We start from the raw sequence: 27094 nt of genomic DNA, 5'->3' as shown, positions 1-27094 counted from the left end.
TATTCTCCTACATTTCCCCTGACTAATGCACCTAACCTACACATTCCTGAATACTATGGGCATTTTGCATGGCCAATTCACCTAATCTGCGTATCTTTGGATGTGGGAGGAAACCGGGGCACACGGAAGAAACTCACACAGACACGGGGAGAATGTGCAAACTTCACATAGACAGACAGTCACCCAAGGCTGGAATTGAACCCAGGTCCCTGCCACTGTGAGGCAGAAGTGCTAACCACTGAGTCACCGTGCTGTAAGAATTACTCCATTCAGTTACACGCTTAACGGGGCAATTGGAGTTAAGGATAACGTATCCTGATTTCTCTCTATTCCTACAGCAAGGAAATCATAGATTTGCTACAGCTTGGATGCAGGCCATTCGGCCTATCAAGTCCACACTGACCCTCTGAAGACCCACACTATCTCTGTGACGTTGCACTTCCCAGCACACTGTGGGCTAACTGTACATGTTTGGACTATGGGAGGAAACTGGAGCACCCAGAGGAAATCCAACAGACACGGGGAGAACATGCAAACTCTACACAGACAGTTACCTCAAGGTGGAATCAAACTTGGGTTCCTGGTGCTGTGAGGTAGCAATACTAACCACTGAGCCACTATGCCGCATTTAACCCACAGTTTGCTATTTTGCCTATTTCTTTGCTCGATATCCTGAAGTCAAACCATGGAGGTTATTAGTTTAAAAGGCATTTGGATAAGTACTTAAATAGGAAAGGTTCCGAGGGACATGGGGCAGGAGCAAGCAGGTGGGACAAATTTGGTTTGGGATTATGTTCGGCATGGACTGGATTGACTGAAGGGTCTGTTTCCATGTTACATGACACACAGCGACAGCATAAGGAAGCAAAAGCAACCACTGATGGTTTAGGTTCAATTCTCATATTTTTAAGGATGCAGAATGGGAATCATTTACTGGGGTAGAATAATTGTGAGGATATTCTCTCGATATGGCTGCGACGATTAGATTTTTCACAAATCATCAGGGTGCTGTTTGACAGTGTAAAATGTGCAAGCTGAAAATTTGCAACCTGTTTTACATCAATTCTGATCCTTGCTTCCATTGAAGTCAGCAGAAATAAAAATTGAGAGAGCTATTAAGTGTGCTGCTGATTTACAGTCACACGTTTTAAACTACAGAACGAAGTTCAAATCAATCCCTTATCAAAGACTGTTACTAGAATTCATTTGGATTTATTTGTTTTACGCACGCTAACTCTGCAATCAATTCAAATAACATTTTCAGAGGCTGACTGCCAGTTGAAACAACACAGATAAAAATACAGGTAAGTTTCAGCCCATAAGATAATTGATATGGCAGCAGTTGCTCTGGTTAAAACGGCCAGGTATGACCTTAAAGGAACATAAATAGTTCAGTTAATCTAATTTTTCAGAAAGGCAAATAATTTCCCCCTTCCCCCCCCCCTTCCAAGTAACATAAAGTGCATGTTATGGCCATGACAGTTAAGGGATTTACCGATGGCGAACATTAAATACTAATTGTTGCTTTTGCATGTGCCAAAGTGCATCTGATACAGAGCACAGTACTGAAGAAGGAAGCACACTCATTATGTTCCTCATCAGAGTTGTCTTGATAAATGAATATACAGTTTAGGGTCTGATTGTCTGCTAGATGACTGGCTGGGATGAGGAGTGAAGGGGCAAGGTGTAGTGCAGGGTTACATTAATGAAGCAGTTGACTTTTTGTAATGATCAGGACAACTGAATGGTCATTTTGCTCCTGCAGCTAATCCATAAGTCACTCAGTGATGAATTTGCATCACATTTTGGGTCGGCATGGTGGCTCAGTGGTTAGCATTGCTGCCTTACAGCATCAGGGACCTGGGTTTGATTCCAGCCTCAGTTGACTGTCTATGTGGAATTTGCCCACTCTCCCATGAGGATTTCCTTCCACAATCCAAAGATGTGCAGGTTAGATGAATTGGCCGTGCTAAATTGCCTGTAGTGTTCAGGGATAAACGTAGAGAAGTAGGGTAGGAGAATGGGTCTCCATGGTTTACTCTTCACAGGGTCAATGTGGACTGTTGGGCTGAAGGGCCTTTTTCCACACTGTAGGAATTCTATAAATTGCCCCGCCTTAAATCATCCCAAAGCCTTTTTAAAAAAAATTGTTCACAAATGTAATTATTAATTTGATGTTGATCCCTAATTGTCCTTGAGAAAATGGTGCTGGGCTGCCTTCTTGAAACGTTGCAAACCATGTGCTCTGTATGCACCTAGAATGCAGTTTGGAAGGGATTTTTGATCCAGTGACAGTGAAGCAATACTGATATAGTTCCAAGTCAGTATGATAAGTCGTTTGGAGGGGAACTCGATTTTGATTTTTGATTTTGATTTTATTGTCACGTGTATTTTACAGTAAGACTACAATATAATATCGTGAAAAGCTTTCATTTGTTGCCTTGAAATGGTGCCATTTTGAATAATTTAAGAATAAGGAAAAAGAAAAGGAAGATATAGCGCGAAGAGCCTCCATGAGACAGCTCATCACCATCAATGGTGGTATTCCCATGCATCCCTTTTCATTCTGGATAAGAGAGGTTACAGGTTTGGAAACTGCTGTCGAAGGATGCTTGCTGACTTCCTTCAGTGCATCTTGGAAATGGGTACACATTGCTGCCACTGAGCACTGGTGGAAGGGGTGAATATTGGAGGTGGTAGATCAGATGTTGATCGAGCTTTGTCCTAAATGGTGTTGAGCATTACATGCTGTATCTAGTCCACGATTCACTCTGGGAGATGTCACACTTCAGATGAGATAATAAATCAAAGCCCACATCACATGTCACAGGTAGACATTAAAGATCATGTGACAATTTTGAGTCAGGCAAGTGGAAGTATATTGAAGATTTCCGACTTGTGATTTTATAGATGGTGAAGGTTTTTGCAGTCAGGAGATGTATTACAGGCCACAAAGTTGCCAGCTCTTGACCTGGTTTTGTAGTCACAATAATAATTTGCCTGGGTGAGTTAGGCTTCTTGTCAATGGTAATGATGCGGTGATAACAATGGAGGATTCATCAATACTAATGACGTTAAATTTCAAGGGAAGATGGCTAGGTGCCAACTTGTTAGAGATGTTTATTTCCTGGCACTTATGTACCATGAACTTTAGTTTTCATCTAGGGACCTCAATGTTGTTCAGGTCTTGCTGCAAATGGACACAAGCTGTTACATTATCTGAAGAGTCACAAATAGTGCTCAATACTCTTTAGCTACCAGCAGGCATATCCATTTCTAACCTCACGATGAAGACAAGGAGATCGATGAAGCAGCTGAAGACCATTGAAAATAGGACACTACCCTGAGGAATTTCCCACAGAGATGTCCTGGAGCTGAGATGTCTGACCAACATCAACCATAACTATATTCCTCATGTCAGGCATGACTCGATCAGTGGAGCTGTCACCAATTCTGACTTATAACTAACTAGAAGTACTTCTGAAACATATCCCATAAAATCATGGTGGGAAATGTGGCAGTTAATCTGTGCATAGCAAGATTTCACAACCAGCACACAACTGGTAATCAGATGATCAGGTGTGGCTGTGGGTCAAATTACGGCCAGAGCATTTGTCACTATTTTATTAGAAATGGTGATCTTTAAAGTTTGTCTGAAAGTCCAGATGGGGCTTCAATTGTCTCCTCTGAAATGTGGCATCTCCTTATTCAGGTCTTGCTGCATAAGGACACAAGCTGTGACATTATCTGAAGAGTCACAAATAGCAAGGAGGCCATTCAAGCCCCTCTAATCAGCATCTGTTTGATGCAAGTGTATTTCAAATAAACCCACTGTCCAAACATTCCCTGTAACTCTGCATTTTTAAAAATTTCATCAGGTGCTTATCCAATTCCCTTTTAAAGTCACAGTGCAGCATCCCCCCAGTACTGCACTGGGGTGCTAGGTTTGTTTGTATGCTCGGATCTCCGCAGTGGGTCTTGAACCACGATCACAACCTCCTGACTCTGAGGGGAGATTGCCCTCCAAAATTTTACAAAACCCATCGAGTCTGATTACTTTAAAAGAGAAACTTAGACTTCCTGTTAATAAGCTGAAAGAATGGTAAGGCAAGATTTCACATTTTATGATGTTGACTGCACCAAACAGTCTGAGAACACCTGACTCAACAATTTCTTGCAGACATCTACTTTAAACTGCTGAGTCTGAGAAATACTGACTCCCTGATCCCAACACAAAACCACAGGAGGTTACAGCTCAGAATGAGGTCATTCAGCCCACTGCGTCTGCATCATTACCTTTTGTCAGTTTCTCGCTTTTCCCACCATAAGCCTGCACATTATTTCCATCCAGTCATCCAATGCACCCTCTTGAATGCCCCAACTGAACCCACCTCCACTGCACTTCCAGGGAGTGCATTTTGGACTCAAACTGTGCATTGAGTGAAAAAGTCATTTTTCTCACCTCATATTTGCTACTTCTGCAAATCACTTCAAATCAGTGCCCTCTTCTTTAAAGAGTAGGAACAGTTTCTCCCTATCTGCTCCATCCAGTTCACTTATGATTTTGAAAACCTCTACCAGGCCACCTCTTGACCTTCATCTGTTCGAGGAGACCAATCCCAATGTCTTCAATCTGAAGTTTCTCCTCTGTAGAACCATTCTTATAAACCACTGCTGCACTCATTCCAATGGGGAGATTCACAGACTTGTTATAAATGTGTACAGACCTAGGTGGCACAATACTCCAGATGAGTTCTAACAAATACCTTGCACAAGCCCAACATCATCTACTTGCTCTCGTACTCTATGCCCCTGTTAATAAATCTGAGGACACGGTACACTTTACTTACTGCTCTCTCCACCTGTCCTATCACCTCCAACAATCTGTGTACATATACACACAAACCCCTCTGTTCCTGCAACCCCCTTAGAGTTGTATCCCATATTTTATATTGTCTTTCAGTGTTCTTCCTATCAAAACATATCACCTCATACATCACTGCATTGAGCCTCATCTGTCGTCTACAAACAGGATGGCCTTCACCTGATCCAGAGGGGTGCCAATATCCTGGGGGGGGGGAATTTTGTTCATGCTCTTTGGGGGTGGGGGTGTGATGTTTAAACTAATGCAGCAGGGTGCTGGGAATCCAAATTGTAGTTCCAGTGTACAGGAGGTTGAGGGTATGAGATCAGGGATAGGTTTACAAGGTCACAAGAGGACACCGCTAATCAGGATGCTGATTTGAAATATACTTCATTGCCAGTAGCATCCAGAATAAGGTGGGTGAACCTGCAGCATGGGTTGGTCCCTGGGATTTCAACGTTGTGGCCATTTCAGAGACATGGCAAGAGGAGGGACAGGAATGATTGTTGCAGATTCTGGGATTTAGATGTTTCAGCAAAAACAGAGATGATGGTAAAGTGTGGGGGCGGGGTGGGGGTGGGGGTGGGGGGGTAAGATGTGGCATTGTTAATCAAGGGTAGTATTACAGCAGCTGAGATAACATTTGAGGACTCATCCACTGAGGTAGTTTGGGCTGAGGTTAGAAACAGGAAAGGAGAGGTCACCCTGTTGGGAGTTTTCTATAGGCCTCTGAATTGTTCCAAGGATGTATTAGAAAGGATAGCAAAGATGATTCTCGATAGGAGCGAGAGTAACATGGTAGTTGTTATGGGAGCTTTAACTTCCCCAATGTTGACTGGGAATATTATAGTTCAAGTGGTTTAGATGAGTCAGTTTTTATTCAATGTTTTCTGACACAGAATGTAGACAGGCCAACAAAGGGAGATGCCATATTGGATTTGGTACTAGGGAATGAACCCAGCCAGGTATTAGACTTGTAGTAAGTGAGCACTTTGGCTATAGTGACCACAATTTGGTTATTTTTACAATAGCAATGGGCAGGGATAGGTATATACTGCAGGGAAAGACGTATAACTGGGGGAAAGGCAATTATGATGCGATTAGGCAAGATTTAGGATGCATAGAATGGGGAAGGAAACTGCAGAGGATGGACACACTTGGAGCTTCCTCAAGGACGGCTACTGTGGGTCCTTGATAAGTATATACCTAACAGGCAGGGAGGTAGTTGTCGAGAGAGGGAGCCATGGTTTACTAAAGAAGTTGAAGCTCTTGTCAAGTGGAAGAAGAAGTCTTATGTGAGGGTGAGGCATGAAGGCTCAGTTAGGTGATTTGAGAGATATAAGTTAGCCAGAAAAGATCTAAAGAGAGGGCTAAGAAGAGCCGGGAGGGAATATGAGAAGTTGTTGGAAGGATAGGATCAAGGAAAACCCTAAGGCCTTCTACAGATATATCAGGAATAAAAGAATGACTAGAGTAAGATTAGGGCCAGTCAAAGATAGTAGTGGAAAGTTGTGTGTGGAATCTGAGGACATAGGGGAAGCACTTACTGAATACTTTTCGTCAATATTCACATTAGAAAAGGGCAATGTTAGTGAGAATAAGGGGATACAGGCTACTAAATTAGATGGGATTGAGGTTGACAAAGAGAAGGTTTTAGCAATTTTGGAAGATCTGAAAATAGTTAAGTCCCCTGGCCGGATGGGATTTATCCTCGGATTCTCTGGGAAGCCAGGGAGGAAATTGCAGAGCCTTTGCCTTCGATCGTTATGTCATCATTGTTGACAGGAGTAATGCCAGAAGACTGGAGGATAGCAAATGTTCCCTTGTTTAAAAAGGGGAGTGGGGACAACCCTGGTAATTATAGGCCAGTGAACCTTACTTCGGTTGTGGGTAAGGTGTTGGATAAGGTTATAAGACATAGAATTTATAATCATCTGGAAATGAATAGTTTGCTTAGGGATAGTCAACACATTTTGTGAAGGGTAGGTCGTGCCTCACTAATGTTATTGAGTTCTTCGAGTAGGTGACAAAACAAGTAGATGAAGATAAAGCAGTTGATGCGGTGTATGTGGACTTCAGTAAGGCATTTGATAAGGTTCCACATGATAGGCTATTGCACAAAATACAGAGTTTTGGGAAAGTGATTTTGCAGTTTGGATCAGAAATTGGCTAGCTGAAAGAAGACAGAGGGTGTTGGTTGACGGGAAATGTTCAACCTGGAGCACAGTTACCAGTGGTGTGCCGCAAGGATCTGTTTTGGGGCCACTGCTGATTGTCATTTTTATAAATGATCTGGATGTGGGGTAGAAGGATGGGTTAGTAAATTTGTGGATGACACGAAGGTAGGCAGAGTTGTAGATAGTGCTGAAGGATGTTGTAGGTTACAGAGGGTCATATATAAGATGCAGAGCTGGGCTCTGAAGTGGCAAATTGAGTTTAATGCGGAAAAGTGTGAGGTAGTTCACTTCGGGAGATGTAACAGGAATGCAGAATACTGGGCTAATGGTAAAATTCTTGGCAGTGTAGATGATCAGAGAGATCGCAGTGTCGTGGTGCATAAATCCTGAAAGTTGCCACCCAGGTTGATAGGGTTGTTAAGAAGGCATATGGTGTGTTGGTGTTTATTGATAGGGGGATTGAGTTTCGGAGCCACGAGGTCATGCTTCAGCTGTACAAGACACTGGTAAGGCTGCACCTGGGGTATTGCGTGCAGTTCTGGTCACCGCATTATAGGAAGAATGTGGAAGCTTTGGAAAGGGTTCAGAGGAGATTTACTAGGATGTTACCTGGTATGGAAGGAAGGTTTTATGAGGAAAGGCTGAGGGAACTGAGGCTGTTTTTGTTGGAGAGAAGAAGGTTGAAAGGTGACTTAATTGAGGCGTATAAGATAATCAGAGGGTTAGACAGGGTGGACAGGGAGAGCCTTTTTCCTCAGATGGTGAAAGCTAACACGAGGGGACAAAGCTTTAAATGGAAGGGTGATAAATTTAGGGCAGATATCAGGGGTAGTTTCTTTCCTCAGAGAGTAGCAGGGGCATGGAATGGCCTGCCTGCAACAGCGATAGACTTGCCGACGGTAAGGGCATTTAAATGGAGAATAATAGAACAGTGTACTTTAGATGGGCATCAGATTATTTTCACAGGTCAGTGCAACATCGAGGGCCAAATGGCCTGTACTGCGCTGTTACATTCTATGTTCTATGTTCGATGTCACCTACGTGCCCACTCCACCAACTTGCCAATGTCCTGCTAGAGTTCTACACTACCCTCCTCATAATTTACAATTCTTCCAAATCTGGCATCATATTTTATTTTAATATTCATTGATAGGGATAAGGGCTAGGCCAGAATCTACTGCTCATCTCTAATTGTCCAGAGGATAGTTAAGAGTTAACCACATTGGTATTGGTCTGGAGTCACGTGTAGGCCAGACCATGTACGGATGGCAGTTTCCTCTCTAAAAACCAATAATCAACATCATTTGACTCTTCTGGGGATCCACAAGTAGACCACATAAACAACATGACCCTCACTGTGCCTGTTACCTCTTTGAAAAACTCCAGCAAGTTAGTTAAACACAATTTTGTTGTTAGAAACCCACAGTGATTCCTCCTGCTAAATCCACCTTTTTCCATGTTGCTACTAATTCCATCCTGAATTAAGTTTACAAGGCTCCCCTCCACTGAAGTTAGACTGACAGGTCTGTAACTGCTGGGATTATCCTGACAATCTTTGATTAGATTCCCTGCAGTATGGAAACAGGCCCTTCGGCCCAACAAGTCCACACCGACCCTCCGAACAGCAATCCACCCAGACCCCTTCACCTAACACTACGGGCAATTTAACATGGTCAATTCACCTGACCTGCACATCTTTGGACTGTGGGAGGAAACCGGAGCACCCGGAGGAAACCCCTGCAGACACTGGGAGAACGTGCAAACTCCACACAGACAGTTGCCCGAGGTGGGAGTTGATCCCGGGTCTCTGGTGCTGTGAGGCAGCAGTGCTAACCACTGTACCACCATTTCTTGAACAAGGATATGATGATTGCAATTTTCCAAAATTTTGAGGGGAAGACGAAAGATTGTAGTCAGTGCCCCCTGCAATCTCTCCTCTTCCTTCCTTCAGCATCCTCCGATGTTTCTCATCTAGCCCCAGTGACCTGTCAACTTTAAGCATGAACAGTCTATCCAACACCTCTTCAAGATTAATCTTGAACACTTCAAGAGAAAGAGTTTCCACGTCTGTCACCATAGTTTGGGCGGCATCTCCTTCTTTGTTAAAGACAGATGCAAAGTATTCATTTAGCACCTCAGCCACACCCACTGCCTTCTTGTATAAATCCCCTTTCTGGGCTTTAATTGGCCTGACTCTTCCTTTTACCACTTTATGATTTATAAGCCTGTAGAAGACTTTGGACAATGCTTTCTGCTAGCCACCAGTCCTCTCTCCTGATTCCTCTTTGCTTCTCTTTGCCTACTCATTTCCTCTCTGAAACCGCTTATACACTTCATGGTAAGGTCCTGGGGAGTGTTGCTGAACAAAGAGACCTTGGAGTGCAGGTTCATAGCTCCTTGAAAGTGAGGTCGCAGGTAGATAGGATAGTGAAGAAGGCATTTGGTAGGCTTTCCTTTATTGGTTAGAATACTGAGTACAGGAGTTGAGTGGTCATGTTGCGGCTGTACAGGACATTGGTTAGGCCACTGTTGGAATATTGCACGCAATTCTGGTCTCCTTCCTATGGGAAAGATGTTGTGAATCTTGAAAGGGTTCAGAAAAGAATGTTGCCAGGGTTGGAGGATTTGAGCTATAAGGAGAGGTTGAATAGGCTGGGGCTGTTTTCCCTGGAACATCGGAGGCTGAGGGATGACCTTATAGAGGTTTATAAAATCATGAGGGGCATGGATAGGATAAACAGACAAAGTCTTTTCCCTGGGGTGGGGGAGTCGAGAACTATAGGTTTAGGGTGAGAGGGATAGATATGAAAGAGACCTAAGGGGAAACGTTTTCACTCAGAGGGTGGTACGTGTATGGAATGAGCTGCCAGAGGATGTGGTGGAGGCTGGTATGGTTGCAACATTTAAAAGGCATTTGGATGGGTATATGAATAGGAAGGGTTTGGAGGGGTATGGGCCGGGTGTTGGCAGGTGAGACGAGATTGGGTTGGGATATCTGGTCAGCATGGACAAGTTAGAACGAAGGGTCTGTTTCCATGCTGTACATCTCTATGACCCTATGACAGTAAAGCAATTAAGGGTTATGGTGGAGCTGAGTCCATGAAAAGATCAGCCATGGTCATACTGAATGGTGGAATGGGCTTGAAGGCAAGGTGGCCTACTCCTGCTCCTAGTTCTTATGTTCTCCTTATTTTCAAATGTATTTTCTACCTGACACCCACCATAAGGAGCTTTCTTCTTTATCTTAATTTCTATCTCTTTTGTCTTCCAGGCAGTTCTGGATTTCTTTGTCTTATCTTTCCCATTTGAGCCAATGAACCCCAATTATATCCAGACAGACAATCTCCTTTTTAAAAGGCGGGTTTGCTTTTCCTCTCATTTCTTTCAATTCTGCCGAGCTAAATCCTTGCCCACTGATGTCAGCATGACTCCAATTGATTGTTCTTACTCTGGATTGATCCTCATCATTTTCCACGATCATCCTGGACATTATCATCTAATGACTACTGTTTTCCAAATGTTCCACCGCTGACAGTTTATCCATTTGACTCACTTCAGTTCCAGAACCAGCTTCAAAAGGGAATCCTTATTGTTGGACTGGACATAAACCTCTAGATACAATCCAGAAACATTTGACCCTCAGTATCCCTTACACTATTAGTATATCAGTCTATATTTGGGTAGCCACAGTCCCCATTATAACTACTGTATAATGTTGGCATCCCTAGAATTTTCCTGAAAATTTGTTGCCCTATGTCCTTTCCACTATTTTATGGTCCATAGGACGTCACTGTCTAGGTCAGCATTTATTGCCCATCCCTAATTTCCCAGACAGCAGTTCAGAGTCATGTAGGCCAGACCTGGTAAGGATGGCAGATCTCATTGCTAAACCGATGGGTTTTTTCTGACAATCACCAGTAGATTCATGGTCATCATTAGACTATTAATTCCAGATTTATTTTTCCACTGATTTCAAATTCCACCATCTGTCATGGCAGGATTCAAAACCAGATCCCCAGAACATGACCTGGGTCTCTGGATTAACAGTCCAGAGATATCACCAGGTTAGGCAGCATCCAAGGAGCAGAAGAATCGACGTTTCGGGCTTGAGCCCTTCTTCAGGGGTTTCTTCAGGGGTCGATTCTCCTGCTCCTTGGATGCTGCCTGACCTGCTGCGCTTTTCCAGCAACACATTTTCAGCTCTGATCTCCAGCATCTGCAGTCCTCACTTTCTCCCAGAGATATCACCATTCAGCCATCATCTTGCCCTTTTTGAAAAGTCTTTCACAGCGAGATAACTTTTTTTTCTCTCAATGGCAATTCTTCTTTTATTCTTCTTCTAGCTCAAACTTTCCAACCACACTTCAACTCCTCACAAATTTGGACTTTCCATTCTGGGTGTGAACTGAGAGCTGTATTTCTGTGCCCTTAATCACAGAGACCTTTGGTCTCCATTTGTTGTCCCTCATCAGGACCCTGGCAGACTAACCTTGTCTGAGAGATTCAGGAATATCTTAGAAATTCTTCCACTTTCAAATTCCATCTCATGACTTGGAGATGCCGGTGTTGGACTGCGGTGCACCTGATGAAGGAGCGTCGCTCCGAAAGCTAGTGTGCTTCCAATTAAACCTGTTGGACTATAACCTGGTGTTGTGTGATTTTTAACCATCTCCATGATCCTTGTACCGAGGTATAAGTACTGATTACCTCGACTTCAGACACTAACTCTGTTTTATCTTGAAAATGAATGGGCGCTTTAGAGAATTATTGTTTACAACTTAACATTCTCAGCATTTTCCTTGGACTTTGAAGACTGGTTGTCTGATCACTTAACACAGATGCTCCTGCCTTTACCTCCTAAGGCGAATAATTTATACTTTCTTCTTAGCAAAAGTAGTTTTCCTTTGATTTTTAACAGCCCCTCTCATTAAAACCTCATTCATGCAGACTTCAAAGATCACATGATCTCTTTTATTCGATCTTAAGGATCCAGTCTGAAAATAGTAAACCATCTCATGAACTTCATAGGTGTAACACAACTGAGGTGCCTATGACAAAATCAAACCCAAAGAGAAATTAAGTACAATTTCAAGGAAAGCAAGTGTGTGGTTGAATTATTGGACAGGAAGGAGAATACCTTGTGTTGAGCCATGGGACGTTTCTATGAAACACATGGAATTTTTGCCCTGGGCATTTTATATATCAGCAGCAGGTCTTCTGAGAGTCAGAACACTGTTAGGACAAACTACTAAGATGACAGAGAAATGAAGAAGGAGAGAAAAAAAGAGAAAGGAAGGAAAAGAGCAAGAAAGAGATGGAAGGAGATGACAAAGAGAGAGACAGACAGAAAAGAGAAAGAGAAAAAGAAGAGAGGAAGAGAGAGAGATACAGTTTGGTTGAAGGCTGTATTATACAGTCAAAATAGCATCCATACAAATTGTCTTTGGTGCACATCAAATCTGAGTATTGGTCAAGGGTTGAATACTTTTGGATGTTTTTCCAATACCTTTCAAACTTATGACTTCGATCACTTTAAAGGACAATAATAGCACACTCAAGGAAATATCATCATTTGCAAATTCCATTCAGGCAGTTAATTTCCTTTTGTGGAACAAAGTAATTGTTCCCTTACTGTAATTGTGTCAAAATCCAAACTGTACAGTTGATGTACCAACATGGGCTGCAGTGGTTGAGAATAATAGATCACTACAACCGCTTTCTGAATGGCATTTTGGGATGGGGCAAGAACTGTTGACTTTGCCAGTGATGCTCACATCCCAAGAACAAATTAACAAACGAACAGAGCCCATCTCACACAAAATGAGCATTATTCCGAATGAGCGTTATTATCCATATTTGATGTAGATTTCAAAAGATCTCTTGGCTCCTTTGAAAATTTTAAATCAAGCATTTTCCTTATTCTGAAAAAGCATTCACTATTAATGGGGCAAGCAGACAGTATATCTCCAGTCGTGTACTTCCATTTAGTTATTATCCATTTCAGCTTATTAAAGAACCCAGTGAATTAACAGGAGAGATTGTATTGTTTGATCAAACAGAACATTGTTCATATCAAATTTAATTCCTTGTTTCTTTAACAGTACTTCTCAATAGTATAATCTAGAGACACGCAAACATCTTGAAAGTGGTTTTAAAAGGTCATTGGACATTTGTAAATCATTGCAGACTCTACCCTATTCACCTGATCAATGCAAAAGATTTGTACAAATATCCACTGGTTCTCAAAGATAAACAAGCATTGCCACCTTTATCCTGGACTGGTGTTGACAGGAAATGACAGTGATCCCAGCTCAGACCCTATTACCCTAATGAGGACACTGTATATTCCCATGACTTTAAATATCCTCATTTCCCTGAGAAGAGTCTTAGAATTATATAAAAGCCTACAGTGTGAAAGCAGGCCATTCAGCCCATCGGATCCATACTAACGCTCCAAAGAGCATCCCAACCCAGACCCACCTGCACATCCCTGGGACACTACCAGGCAATTTAGCATGGCCAATCCACCAAATGTGTACATGTTTGGACTGTGGAAGGAAACCGGAGCACCTGGAGGAAATCCACACAGACACAGGGAGAACATGCAAACTCTACACAGACAGTCACCCAAGACTGGAATCTAACCCAGGCCCCTCCTGCTATGAGGCAGCAGCACTAATCACTGAGCCACCATGTTGCCTTAAATGCCTTTGGGTCTTGCACCCAAAATGTGGACTGATTGAGTTCAGTTCCTATACTGATGCTGTCTGACCTACTGAGTAATTTTTAAATTCCAGTTTTCTTTGTTTCCATTGTCAGTCAGATACTTCCTGAAATTAATCATTGTTGCTTTTATTCCAACTGGACACCAGCTTGTGTGGAAAGCATACTTTCTGATTGTGAGTGTTGGTTACAGATCGATCACTGAGAAGTGGTATTTTCAGTGCTCAACGGCCTATAACAACAACTTGAAGATATAACAAGAAGATTGGCCTAACCTTCCTACATAGAAAGGAACTCCAGAGAAGCACTGTCAGACAATATTTGACACTGAGCTACATCAATACATTTCATAACAGATGATCAAACATGCTCAGAAGAATATTAAAACTGTCTTAAAGAACGGAAAGAGTTTAAACATTTAGGGATGGAATTCCATACTTTTCAACCTGAGTAGCTAAAGATACAGTCATGGAGTTATCGAGACATAGAGCAAGGAAACAAACCCTTTGGTTCAACCCATCCATGCCGACCAGATATCCTTAACTGATCTAGTCCCATTTGTCAGCACTTGGCCGTTATCCCTCTAAGAGAAAGTGAGGACTGCAGATGCTGGAGACTAGAGTTGAAAAGTGTGGTGCTGGCAAAGCGCAGCAGGCCAGGCAGCATCCGAGGAGCAGGCGAATCGACGTTTTGGGCATAAGAAGGGCCTGAAGAAGGGCTTATGCCCTAAACGTCGATTCCCCTGCTCCTCGGATGCTGCCTGGCCTGCTGCGCTTTGCCAGCACCACACTTTTCAACTCCGATATCCCTCTGAACCCTTCCTATTCACACACCCATCCAGATGCCCATTAAATATTGTAATTGTACCAGCCTCTGCCAGCTCCTCTGGCAGCTCATTCCATACACACGCCACCCTCTGTTTGAAAAAGTTGCCCATCAGGTCCCTTTTAAACCTTTTCACTCTCACCTTAAACCTATGCTCTCTAGTTTTGGACTCCCCTGACCCTGGGACAAAGATCTTGTCTATTCAGTCTGCCCATGCTCCATGTGGTTTTACAAGCCTCCATAAGGTCACCCCCTTAGCCTCTGAAGCTGCAGGGAACAAAAACACCAGCCTATTCAGTTTCTCCCTACAGCCACACCTGCATGGATGAAAGTGGGGGAACTCCTCACAGTCCAGAATTGAAAGAATGCAGAGTTCTTGCAGAGGTGTAGTACCTGGAACTGGCTTTGGAAATGGGGAGGAAATGGAACACTAGTACAACAGTTTTGAAATGGAGGCATAGCTGGTCTGGGAGCCTATATGGGTCAGCACTGACAGAGACAATGACTGAACGGGGCTAACACAAGTCTGGATACAGGCAGCAATGAGGTATACTTTCAGGGTGAGGACCAATAGATGATTGGCCAACCAGGGCAGTATTGGAATGATCATGTCCAGAAGCACAAAAGGTGAAATTTTAGGATGCTGAGAGAGATTACAACCAAGTTATAACCTCACACTTTACAGAGCAGTGGATTAATCTTTACCTGAAGTACCCGTCGATCCTGTTCACTGGAGGTTAGAGCCTTCTGAAGTTTAGAAATCTGCTCCTGTAGCACCACCGCGTTGGCAGTCGTGTCTGAGAGAGACAGCGACAGACTCTGCACCTTGTCCTTCAGGTGGCTCTCACCCTCCTCGGTCTTGGCCAGGGTCAACGACAGTCGGTCGAGGGTGAGCTGGAGGGAAGTGGCCTTTGTCTCACTATCAGCCACTTGCCGCTGGAGCATCTCGATCCGATCCTGAAGGACGTGGACCTCTGTTTCACGGTCGTTCAGTGTCAGCTGCACTCTCTGCAATTCCCCCTCTAAGGAGCGCCGTGAGAGCTCCAACTTGGTAATCCGATTCTCAGACACTTCCAGCTGGTCTTTCAGCTTACGCTTGTCAGCCTCCAGCTTGGTCTCATTTGCTTTCATTTTGTTGATCTTCTCCTAAAATGAACAAATATTAAAAGAACTCAAAGGCTGCTGAAAATGACATTAACACCCCAAATGGACCAACTTCACTTCAAACACCAGCATTGTCATTACCATAATTGTGTGCGGAAAAAGGCATCTTCAAGCTCCCCATTGAAATGTCATCTCCTTCTCTCTCTCCTAAAAGCAGAGATTCTGGCTTTTTATTTGAGTCTTCATATCTATCAATGTGCTTGAATCAACAGAGCCAATGAACTGACAAACTGTTACGCAGAAGTAGGCCATAAGGAGTGAACACATTCATTCCAGATATCAGTTCATTCCAGGTAAAACCTGCTTTAAACTACCTCGAATACACTTGGCATCCCCCTTAAATAAGCAGAGCCAAACTACACAAGTGTTCAAGATGTAATCTCACCAATGCCCTCTATCATTCAACAGAATCATGGCTCATCTGACTGTGATGTCAACTCCACATTTCCATCGACCCCCAGTGACCTCAGACTTCTTTGTCAATCTACCTTCTCCTGCCATGAAAATATTCAGTGACACTTCCTCCACTGCTCTCAGAAGAACGTTTCATAACCCCCAGAGAGAAACAAAAGTTCTCCTCAACTCTATCTTAAGTGACGACTTCTCGTTTTCAAATTGTGAACCCCTTGTGCTGGTCTTTCTCATGAGGGGAAGCATTCTTTCAGCACCCATCCTATCAACTCCTTTAAGGATCTTACATGCTCAATAAGATCAGCTCCTGTTATGCTAAACTCCAATGCATACAAACCCAGCCTATCTAACCTTTCATCTTTAAACATCCCTCTCCTCCCAGGTATCAATCATGTGAACATTCTATGAACTGCTGCTAATACATTTATATCCCTCCTTAACAAGGTGACCAAAACTGTGCACATTACTCCAGATGTGGCCCCACCAGTACTGTTGTGTCAATATTTAATTGGTCCATATTGACAACCTTCAGTGACAGTTATAAAAATTTGACTGCTTTTGTGAAAAATGGAGGGATAGCCCTGGATGTGAATTCTGATTTTTTTAGCCTGATGCTTAAAATCTGCATTGGCCACAGGTCACCAATTTCGGCCAACGGTCCTGTCAGGAGCGATTACCTGATGTGTTCGCCTCTCGCCCTCAGATGACTGCAGGCTCCATTCCAACTTGGCCACTTGTTCAGTCAGGGCCTTCCTTTCTCTCTCTCCACGTCTTATAGTCTCTTCCTGCAGCATGAGTGTAGCTTGAGCCTGACTCAATCGCCCGTCTAATCCTCGTTTCCCTTTGAAACAACAGAAACAGGTTAAAAATCAGTCCATACAACTTAAGAGAACATGCTTGTTTCAGGTATCAATCTGGTTAAACCTTCTTTGAACCACCTCCATCCTCTTTAAATAAGGAGAGCAAAACTGCACAAGTGCTCAAGACGTTACACCAATGCCCTGTGTAACTGACACATAACATTCTTACTTTTATGTTCAATTCCTCTTGTAATGAAGAATAGCAATCCATTAATCTTCAGTAATGTTGTATCTGCATGTCCCTAACCCTTTAAACTAACCTCTTGGGAACCAGGTATCAGAATATCTAAATCTCTCTGCACCTCAGAATTCTCCAGTCTTTTATCTTCTTCCTTCAAAAGTGAGCAACTTCACATTTTCCCACACTTTAATTCATCTGTCAGATTCTTTCTCCACTCATTCACCTCAGGTCTTCTTCACAACATCCTTTCCTGCCTATAGTGTGGCGTCATCTGTGACACTAGTTGCCGTGCCTTTGTTCCCCTCACCTAAGTTATTGACGTAAATTGTAAAACCTTGAGGGTGCAGCATAAATCCCTGCAGAACTCCACTTGGCACATTCTGCCAATCAGACAAAGATCCATTTATGCATATTCTCTTTTTCTGGCAGCCAGGAATCTTCCGTCTGTACTAATATGTAACCTATTACACCACGGGGTTTCATTCTCCAGAGTAAACTTTATTGTGACTCCTCATCAAAAACCTTCTGAATAACTGCACGAAGGCTGGTATCCCGTCACCAAATCACCCTTTATTTACATGTGCCAGTACACAGGCTGTGGCCAGCCAGCTCGGTGTCCATGCCTGAAGTCAGGAGAATCTCTTGTTTTATATAATTTTTTTCTTTTCTTTTAGCCCTCAACTGAGGAGATCCTAATCTCCCGTTTTTTTTACCCCCAGCACCCATGATGGGTGTGTGCGGGTGTGAGACACAGTGAAAGACAACAGGTGTACAAATCTTTACTCAATTTCCACCACCAGGAAGAAAGGAAACACCCGAGTGGCCAGTGACAAGCACTGCCCTTCACATCAAAGGGCAATGCCGTGTGATCAAAAAAATGTCTCTTGTTTTATCTTGGTCAGTCAGGGCTGTCTGACTGGCCCATGTTAATAACCCCAATCAGGGATCTCACAGTCAATAAGATCCACCTGGTTCCAATCATGACACCTTCTAAAAATCCAAGCAAATTACTTCAACAGGATCCGCTTAATCCACAATGCATGTTTCCCCTTCAAAGAACTCCATTAAAATTGGTTAAACATGACTTCCCTTTGATGAAAGCATGTCAATTCTTTCTGAATGCCTTGGGTTTTTATAAGAGTGCAGCTATAATCTCATTATTATTTGATTTTTTTTCTTCTTTGTTTCTTTTTCTTTTCATCCTCCACACTACTGCCTAACTGCGGCATTTTTTTCCCCAGCACCCATGTTGTGTGTGTGCAGGTGTGAGACACAGTGAAGGACACAAGGTATATAAATCTTTATTCAATTCCTGCCACCCGGAAGAAAAGAAACACCCATGTGGCCAGTGACAAGTAGTGCCCTTCTCAGAGGGCAATGCTGCGTGATCAAACAGTGAAGGGGAGGGCAGGGATTAAATCAAAATAGAGTTGAACGGGGAAATAATACACTCCGCTCCCTGTGGTGCCCACCTCTCCCTGAACAGTTCAAGGGTGTTGGTGGGCAGATAATTATTATTTGATTCTGACAATTACCCACAACACACAACAAGCTAATTAGCTGTAGCTTCAGTGTTTATCCTTTTCTCCCTTCTTAAATGGAGGTGTTAAATTGGTGACTTTTCAGTCTGTTAGAACCTTTCCTGAATTGAGGGAATTCCGCAAAGTGAACACCAACGTATTTACTTTCTCATTAACCAGCTCTTCAGACTCCAGGCTGACATCTATCTGGGCCCAATAACTTTTTAGGCCACAGCTACATTCATTTGCTTAGTACTATTTCCCTCGTAAATACAATTTAGCATCCTCTAGGAAGAAAAATAAAACTTGTAAAGAATTTGAAGTGCTGCGCTGGACGAAATGAAAACAAAATCTTGTGTTGGCCTTGGGAGAAAGAAGCCGCTCCCTCAGTCAAAGGGATGCATAATTTTAAAGTGAAAGGCAGGAGGTGTAGAGGAGACTTGAGGAAGAGGGTTTTCAATCAGAGAATGATGGGGATCTGGAATGCTCTACATAGGATGGTAGTTGAGGTGGGCAAACTCACAAGCTTTAAAAATGATGTGGAGGTGCTGGTGTTGGACTGGGGTGGACAAAGTTAAAAAAATCACACAACCAGGTTATAGTCCAACAGGTTTATTTGAAGGCACTAGCTTTTGGAGCGGTGCTCCTTCATAAGGTGGTTGTGGAGCAGAATCATACATCACAGAATTTATAGCAGCAGGATTGCAATGTCATGGAATATAATATTAAAACTATTTAGCTTGAATCTTTCTTGAGCTTACTTTAGCTTGATCATTCTAAAAGATGAAAGATTCAAGCTAAATTGGTTTAGTATTACATTCCATGACATTGCAATCCTGTTGCTATAAAAATCTGTGTCGTATGATTCTACTCCACAGCCACCTTATGAAGGAGCACTGTTCCAAAAGCTAGTGCCTCCAAATAAACCTGTTAGATGATAACCTGGTGTAGTGTGATGTTTAACCCTTTTAAAAAGTCCTTTGATAAGCAACTTGATGTATCTTAACATTTAAGGTTGTGGACCAAATACTGGAAAGTGGGACTGTGTCGACTTAGAGTAGTTGGTACAGACTCGATGGGCCGAACAGCCTCTTTGGCATGGTATGATCCATGATTCTTGAGATCGTAACCTTTCAGGTTCTGCTTTTTGATCTAGCGTCTAGCTCCTCAAACAGCCTTTGGAAAACACCTTTCCTAGGTCTGCCTATGCAGATGAATCCTGCATGGACCACTTCAGCTTATTTATCCACTCCCACTGCAGGTCCCATGCCAGTCCTGAGCAGATATCCAGAATCCAAGCACCAGACAGGAGAACTGTATCAATTCCTCTCACTAGACAAACCATTAAGGCTTCCATGACTACAACATTCCTAGTTGCTCCCTCAACCCGAATGGTCTTCTAGACCATAGTGCCATGACAAATCACCCCCACCCCCCCACTCCTATCTTCAGTTTGTGAAAGAATATTTATTCTATTATATATTATTATTCTTATGTTATGAGAGAGAGTTATTCTCAGGTTGAGAGAACCTCAAACTTATTGGGCAATTGCCAAGGCCAACTGTCCTGTCCTCTGTGTCTCTTTACCTGCCCCATTCTGAGTCCCACCTCCCTGTCCCTGAACACTAACCAATCAGAAGACTCAACCCCCAGAGGTGTGACTGCCTCTTGGCTTAAAAACAAATCCAGGGAACTTTCTCCCTTCCTGATGCATGGTAGTGTATGCACTCTAGCTCCTAAACTAAGCAGAAGTTGTTCAAACTTCAAGTAGAATGTATGTTGGAACTCGAGTGCATTTTGTCGCAGACAGCTGCTGTGCAAAAAAAAAAGCAAAATACAGCAGATGCTGGAAATACGAAATAAAAGCAGAGAATGCTGGAGGAACTCACAGGTCTGGCAGCATCTGTGGTGATAGAAGCAGAGGTAATGTTTCAGTTCTAATATAATCCTTCAGAATTTCTGAGAACTACTGACATGCTGAGTTTCACCAGCATTTCCTGTTTTTATTTCAGATTTCCAGCATCTGCACTATTTTGCTTTCATGAGGTCACTGTTGTTGACAGCAAGTCTCAAAGACACTTAGTGACAATTACTTGGGAAATAAAAACACAAAGGGAAATTGAATAACGTGAGCGCTGCTGCTCTCATTGACCTCCTTCTAGTGATGGAATTGAAGATGAATCTCTGTGTGAACAGATTCCACGCCCTCTCCTTAACATGCCAGGCACAGGTGTCCATGACTTCCCTCTGAATCTCTCAGCATTCCTTTAAGCAGCATCTACCCTTTGGTGAGGCACACTTCAAAAGGCACAGCTGAGAGGGGCATGGGAAGGATCAGGGACACAGCAACTCTCTGGTCACAAAATGCACTCGGGTTCAACATACGTTCGGACACCTTCCAACCAGTTAGTGTCTCCACTGCACTGAGCACTTGACTGACCTTCCTCTGCCTCAGTGAAGGATTTCTGAAGATGCTGAACACGTGTGTTAGTCCGCTCACGGTCTGTTTCCACCTCTGCCAGCCTCCGTGCCACGTTTGCCAGCTGAACACAAGCTTCGTCCTAAGGGGGAAGCAAATAATCAGTTTTTAAAGAGTCCTCCTGTCTGGATGTGTTGCTGGCATAGGATGTGCAGAGACTGACTGCACACACTGGCACAAGGTGGGCAAACTGCCATGACAAACATCATTGAAATATTATGTCAGGGAAATCTCAGAGTTATATTCATCCAATCCGAATGGTATTGTGTGTGCAGAACAACTCCTTTTTATTATTGGGTAATAAACTATGTTGCATTCATAGGGCTCTTACCTCAGAATCTGAAGGTTGCAGATTAATGCATCACCAAAGGAGTTCAGCATATAATCTGAGTGTACAGTCCAGTGCAGTTGTGAGGATGTTATTGTGTTGTTACATGTATTTGGCTTTCTGCTAAGACATTAAAAGCAAGCCTACAGTACACCTCTTCCAATGATATACAAGAAGTCGAATGTTACCCTGCAAAGAAGAGCACGGAGTTCATCCTGGTATCCCGGGCAACATTTCTCCCTCAACCAACCAGCATAAACTTGAGGACATCCAAAATTCCGTGTCTTAACTCACACCAACTCCTGTTCTTCAATGGGATCACAGTCATCTTCATTGAAAAACTATCACTTTTGCTTTCAAATCCTTTCATGGTCCTGACCCTCCGTACCTCTGAAATCTTCTCAAATCACACAAACCTCCAAGATATCTGCATCCATTCAATTCTAGCCAATTGAACATCTCTGATTTCAGGCCTCCGCCATTTGTGGCCTGTCTTCTGTGGTCTGAGCTCAGAGTTCTAAAATCCCTTGCCTCAGCCTCTTCACTTCTTTGTCCCATGTTTGTCTTTCCAGCCATAACAAATGAATCTTTCATGAGATCAGAAGCAAAAGCAGCAGGTACAGGACAACTAATTTTTCATCATTCAGTTAGATCATTGTTGTTCCCATTGTGACCTTAACTCCATTTTCCTGCCTGGACCCCAAAGCACTCATTTCCCTGGCACATCAAAAGCTGTCTAACTCAGACTTGCACATGTCCAATGACCCATATATAATTGAAAAATTAATGACCCTTTAAGGGAAGAAATATTTCCTCATCTGCATTTTAAATGTGAGAACCTTTATTTTTAAACTGTGCAGCCTGTTTCCACAGTCCCAAATGAAAGAAAATATCATCTCAGTTTCTCCCCTGTCAATTTTATATCTTTTAATAAGCTCACCGCTCATCCTTCTGAACACCAGTCAGTACCGGGCCACCCAGTTCAATATTTCCTCATGAGACAAACCCTTCATTCCAGCAACTAGTGAAGTGAACTTTCTCTGAACTGTTTCCAATGCAGTTCTCCCTCTTTAATGAAGGACGCCAAACCTGTTAACTATTCCAGGTGTGGTTTCATCAATATCCTGTAGGTTTGGAGCAGATCTCTATACTCCATCTCACTTGCAATTAATTCACACAGTTCATCTGCCTTCCTAATTACTTGCTGCAATCTACAAGCCATTTTTGTGATTCAAGTGAATGGGCAATTAGTTCCTTCTGTACTACAGCATTCTGCAGTCTCTCTTTCACCATTTAAATAATACTCTTCCCACCAAAGTGGACAATCTCCCATCATACTTCATGTGTTGAATCTATGTGCTCACTTAATCTATCAATATGCCTTTGAAGACTCTTTGTATCTTTCCACCATCCTGCTTTCTGACTTACCTTTGTATTGTCAGCAGATTTGATTATATGTCAGGCCCCATTCAAGTTATTAGAATAGATTGTACATTGTTGTGCACTGATACCCATGGCACTCCAATAATTCCAGTTTGCCAACCTGACAATAGCCCACTTATTCGGATGAATTTTGCAATTATCTATTCATGTTAATCAACTGAACCCCACTTCATGAGCTGTTCCTCCGTCCTCTTACCCTCACCATTTATGTGGCACCTTATCAAATACCTTTTGGAAAGTCAAATGGACTACATTCACAGGAACCAATATCTATTAGCTTTCTATATTCTCAAAGAACACTAATACATTTGCCAAAGATGAGTTACCATTTATAAACTCATACTGCCTGTGCTTGGCTGCATTATGATTTTCCAACAGTCCTGTCTTCATAGTGGATTCTTGCATTTTCCCAAAGATGGATGTTAAGCTAGCTTAATATATTCTTACTTTCTGTATCCCTCTTTTCTGAATAATGGTGCGACTTTTAGCATCTTCTAACCTGCTAGGACTTCTCCAGAATCTCGGCAACTACTGAAGGTTACAACCAATGCATCCATCATTTCTGCAGTCACTTTTTTTGAGAGCTTATGGAACAGATCATCAGGTGCAGAAGCAACAAAGAGGATTGATGAGGGCAGAGTGGTAAATGTGATCTATATGGACTTCAGTAAGGCATTCGACAAAGTTCCCCATGGGAGACTGATTAGCAAGGTTAGATCTCATGGAATACAGGGAGAACTAGCCATTTGGATACAGAACTGGCTCAAAGGTATAAGACAGAGGGTGGTGGTGGAGGGTTGTTTTTCAGACTGGAGGCCTGTGACCAGTGGAGTGCCACAAGGATCAGTGCTGGGTCTTCTACTTTGGATCACTTATATAAATGATTTGGATGTGAACATAAGAAGTATAGTTAGTAAGTTTGCAGATGACACCAAAATTGGGGATGTAGTGGACAGCAAAAAAAAGTGACCTCAGATTAGAATGGGATCTTGACCAGATGGGCCAATGGGCTGAGGAGAGGCAGATGGAGTTTAATTTAGATAAATGTGAGGTGCTGCATTTTAGGAAAGCAAATCTTTACAGAACTTATACACTTAATGGTAAGGTCCTAGGGAGTGTTGCTGAATAAAGAGACCTTGGAGTGCAGGTTCATAGCTCCTTGTGAGTAGAGTCACAGATAGATAGGATAGTGAAGAAGGCATTTGGTATGCTTTCCTTTATTGGTCAGAGTATTGAGTACAGGAGTTGGGAGGTCATGGTCTGACTGTACACGACATTGGTTAGGCCACTTTTGGAATATCGCGTGCAATTCAGGTCTCCCTCCTATCGGAAGGTCGTTGTGAAACTTGAAAGGGTTCAGAAAAGATTTACAATGATGTTGCCAAGGTTGGAGGATTTGAGCTTTAGGGAGAGGTTGAATAGGCTGGGGCTGTTTTCCCTGGAACGTCAGAGGCTGTGGGATGACCTTATTGAGGTTTACAAAATCGTGAGGGGCATGGATAGGATAAATAGACAAAGTCTTTCCCCTGGGGTCGGGGAGTCCAGAACTAGAGGGCATAGGTTTAGGGTGAGAGGGGAAAGATATAAAAGGGACCTAAGGGGCAACTTTTTCACGCAGAGGGTGGTACGTGTATGGAATGAGCTGCCAGAGGAAGTGGTGGAGGCTGGTACAATTGCAACATTTAAAGGGTATCTGGATGGGTATATGAGTAGAAAGTAGGAGGGATATGGGCTAAGTGCTGGCAGATGGGATTAGATTGGGTTGGGATATCTGGTCGGATTGGACGTTTTGGACCGAAGGATCTGTTTCCATGCTGTACATCTCTATGACTTGTCAGTCTTTAGTCTCATTAGGTTTCCTAAAAGCTACCTTTTATATCGAGTAATTTTTCCTAATATTTTCTCTATGGCTCAGTCTGATATTTTGTTTTATAGACTGTCAGGCACCTTGCAGCATTTTATTACATTGCAGATGAATTATGCTAGCGGAGACTGTTATCAGCTTTGCTCTCTTTACAAACTATTACACACACATGGGGTAGCAAATACATTAATTAATGCTGCAAGAAACCTTACCCTCCAGTTGGTGCACGTCCTCCAATGAGGAAGCAGAAGCAGGGGATTATTAGGTCATACAGTCATAGAGATGCGCAGCATAGAAACAGACCCTGCGGTCCAACTTGTCCATGCCAACCAGATATCCTAAACTAATCTAGTCTAATTTTCCAGAATTTGGCCCATATCCCTCTAAACCGTTCCTATTCATAAACCCATCCAGATGCCTTTTAAATGTTGTAATTGTACCAGCCTCCACCACTTCCTTTGGCAGCTCATTCTATAAACACACCACCCTCTGTGTGAAAAAGTTGGCCCAAACTTGAATGTTTCCAGGCCTTACTACACAGACACAAGCTGCAGAGCAGTTGGGAAGAGAACTGAATGCTGTGCAATAATTAGTCAAAAATCTCTATATCTAACTTCACAATAATTTTAAAGTCATTGATAAAGGTTTTGAAAATGGTTGAGCTTGGTACATTACCTTGAAAACCTCTGCAGCAATGAGATGGGACAGAGTTGATTGTGGCTGCCAATAGCAACAATCCCCTCACTTTTGGCTCCACATCACTCCAACCACATTAGTTCCATACAAAAGCCTCCCGATGGAGATTTTTGGTTAACATGTACAAGATGTGACTTGACATGCAGAAAACATAATCACGGAGGTGGGCAGACCATGGCTTTCATTTCAGGCACCACACTTAATTCATTCTCTGGCCCTTGACTCCTTACATTTGTCATTGCTGAATCAGACCATGCAGAAACAGCATCATGTTGTACCCCAGAGTGAACCTTAAGATCCTCCCAAATCCCCATCACCAAGATTGCTCATTTATACTTGCGTGCCCATTTTGCTTGTCTTCCTCTTCTCCATCTGAACAATTAATTTTCAATGCCCTCTTGCACTGAATATGCTAACTCATTCCTTGCTGGTCTATATTTATTTCCTATCCCCTAAAGCATTAAGTGTAATACGCTCATTTCCCAAGTACTCCAGTCCCTTTTCTATTTCAAAGGGTCTTAAATTGTTAATACACACTTTAGTCTCTAATTTGAGTTCTGAGGAAGGGTCACTCAACCTGAAACGTTAACTCTGATTTCTCTCCACAGATGCTGTCAGACCTGCTGAGCTTAGCCAGCAATTTCTGTTTTTGTTTCAGATTTACTGCATCTGTGGTCTTTTGGTTTCTATTTAGTCTCTAATTTGTCCTTTCAATGACCAACAATGCAAGCCTAAACTGCCCCACCCCCTTTTATGCTACCAGATGTTGCTACATCTGGTCTTCAAGATTCTCATTCTCACTTTAAAACAAATCTTTCACCTGTACATTTCTTGTTTTGCAAACTCTTCTCAAACCAACTTGTAGGTGACCATTTGTCTCCTCACAATTGTGAACAATCTTGGAAGGCATTTTTCAGTTTTAGACCATTTGAAACCCAACCATATGAGTGCAGCTTATTTTTTTCTGCATTAACCAGTAGATTGGGAGTAGATCAATACAGAAAAGAGCTTCAATAGGGTGGCACAGGGGTAGTGTCCCTGCCTCTGCATCAGTAGGCCCAGGTTCAACTCCCACCAGTTCCAGAGGTGTCACAACACATCTGAGCAGGTTGATTGAAAACATATCTACAGCATAGAGTTCTCAGATACTTGACCCTGTGCTTCTGTGTGTCACGAAGCTCGTGCAGGAAGTCTTGTAGGGCACTTTTAACGACTTCAGGATCGATGTCGGCTGTGCATGGTTCAGCACGACTAGGTGACACAGAGTGGTAAGGAGAGTCAGTGTGACTCCGATCCGGAGATCCAGTTCGTGGGATTGGACTGCCCCGTCCATCTGTGGTGGTGGTGTAAGTGTTGTCAAAACCTTGGGATTAAAAAAACATAAACACTAATTAAAATGGGTAAAATAGAAATTAGTGGAGTAAAGCTAGTGTGATTTGGCAGCTCAATGTACATTTTCAATGGAATAACAATTTTGTTCTCCTTCCTCATATCTCTAATCTGATTGTAGATTTCCTCTTCAAGTTCCTTCCTACATTCCAGAGTGAATACATGCCATA

The 27094-nt window shown here is 42.8% G+C and overlaps 1 protein-coding gene across 1 annotated transcript in view; it reads right to left on the bottom strand.

Moving 5' to 3' along the window:
• The window catches only part of crocc2 (ciliary rootlet coiled-coil, rootletin family member 2), a 296172-nt gene that overhangs the window by 65391 nt on the left and 203687 nt on the right, over window positions 1-27094 (bottom strand). Inside the window, exons 28-31 of the mRNA XM_072573057.1 lie at window positions 26690-26898; window positions 21166-21286; window positions 16842-17005; window positions 15295-15735 (exon numbers count right to left, since the gene is read on the bottom strand). Of these exons, the coding sequence (XP_072429158.1) occupies window positions 15295-15735; window positions 16842-17005; window positions 21166-21286; window positions 26690-26898 (935 nt within the window). The remainder of the gene's footprint in view (window positions 1-15294; window positions 15736-16841; window positions 17006-21165; window positions 21287-26689; window positions 26899-27094) is intronic.

The sequence above is a fragment of the Chiloscyllium punctatum genome, chromosome 6 (assembly GCF_047496795.1).
Source record: "Chiloscyllium punctatum isolate Juve2018m chromosome 6, sChiPun1.3, whole genome shotgun sequence".
NCBI classification, from domain to species: Eukaryota; Metazoa; Chordata; class Chondrichthyes; order Orectolobiformes; family Hemiscylliidae; genus Chiloscyllium; species Chiloscyllium punctatum.
This window is presented reverse-complemented; position numbering and strand designations above follow the sequence as displayed.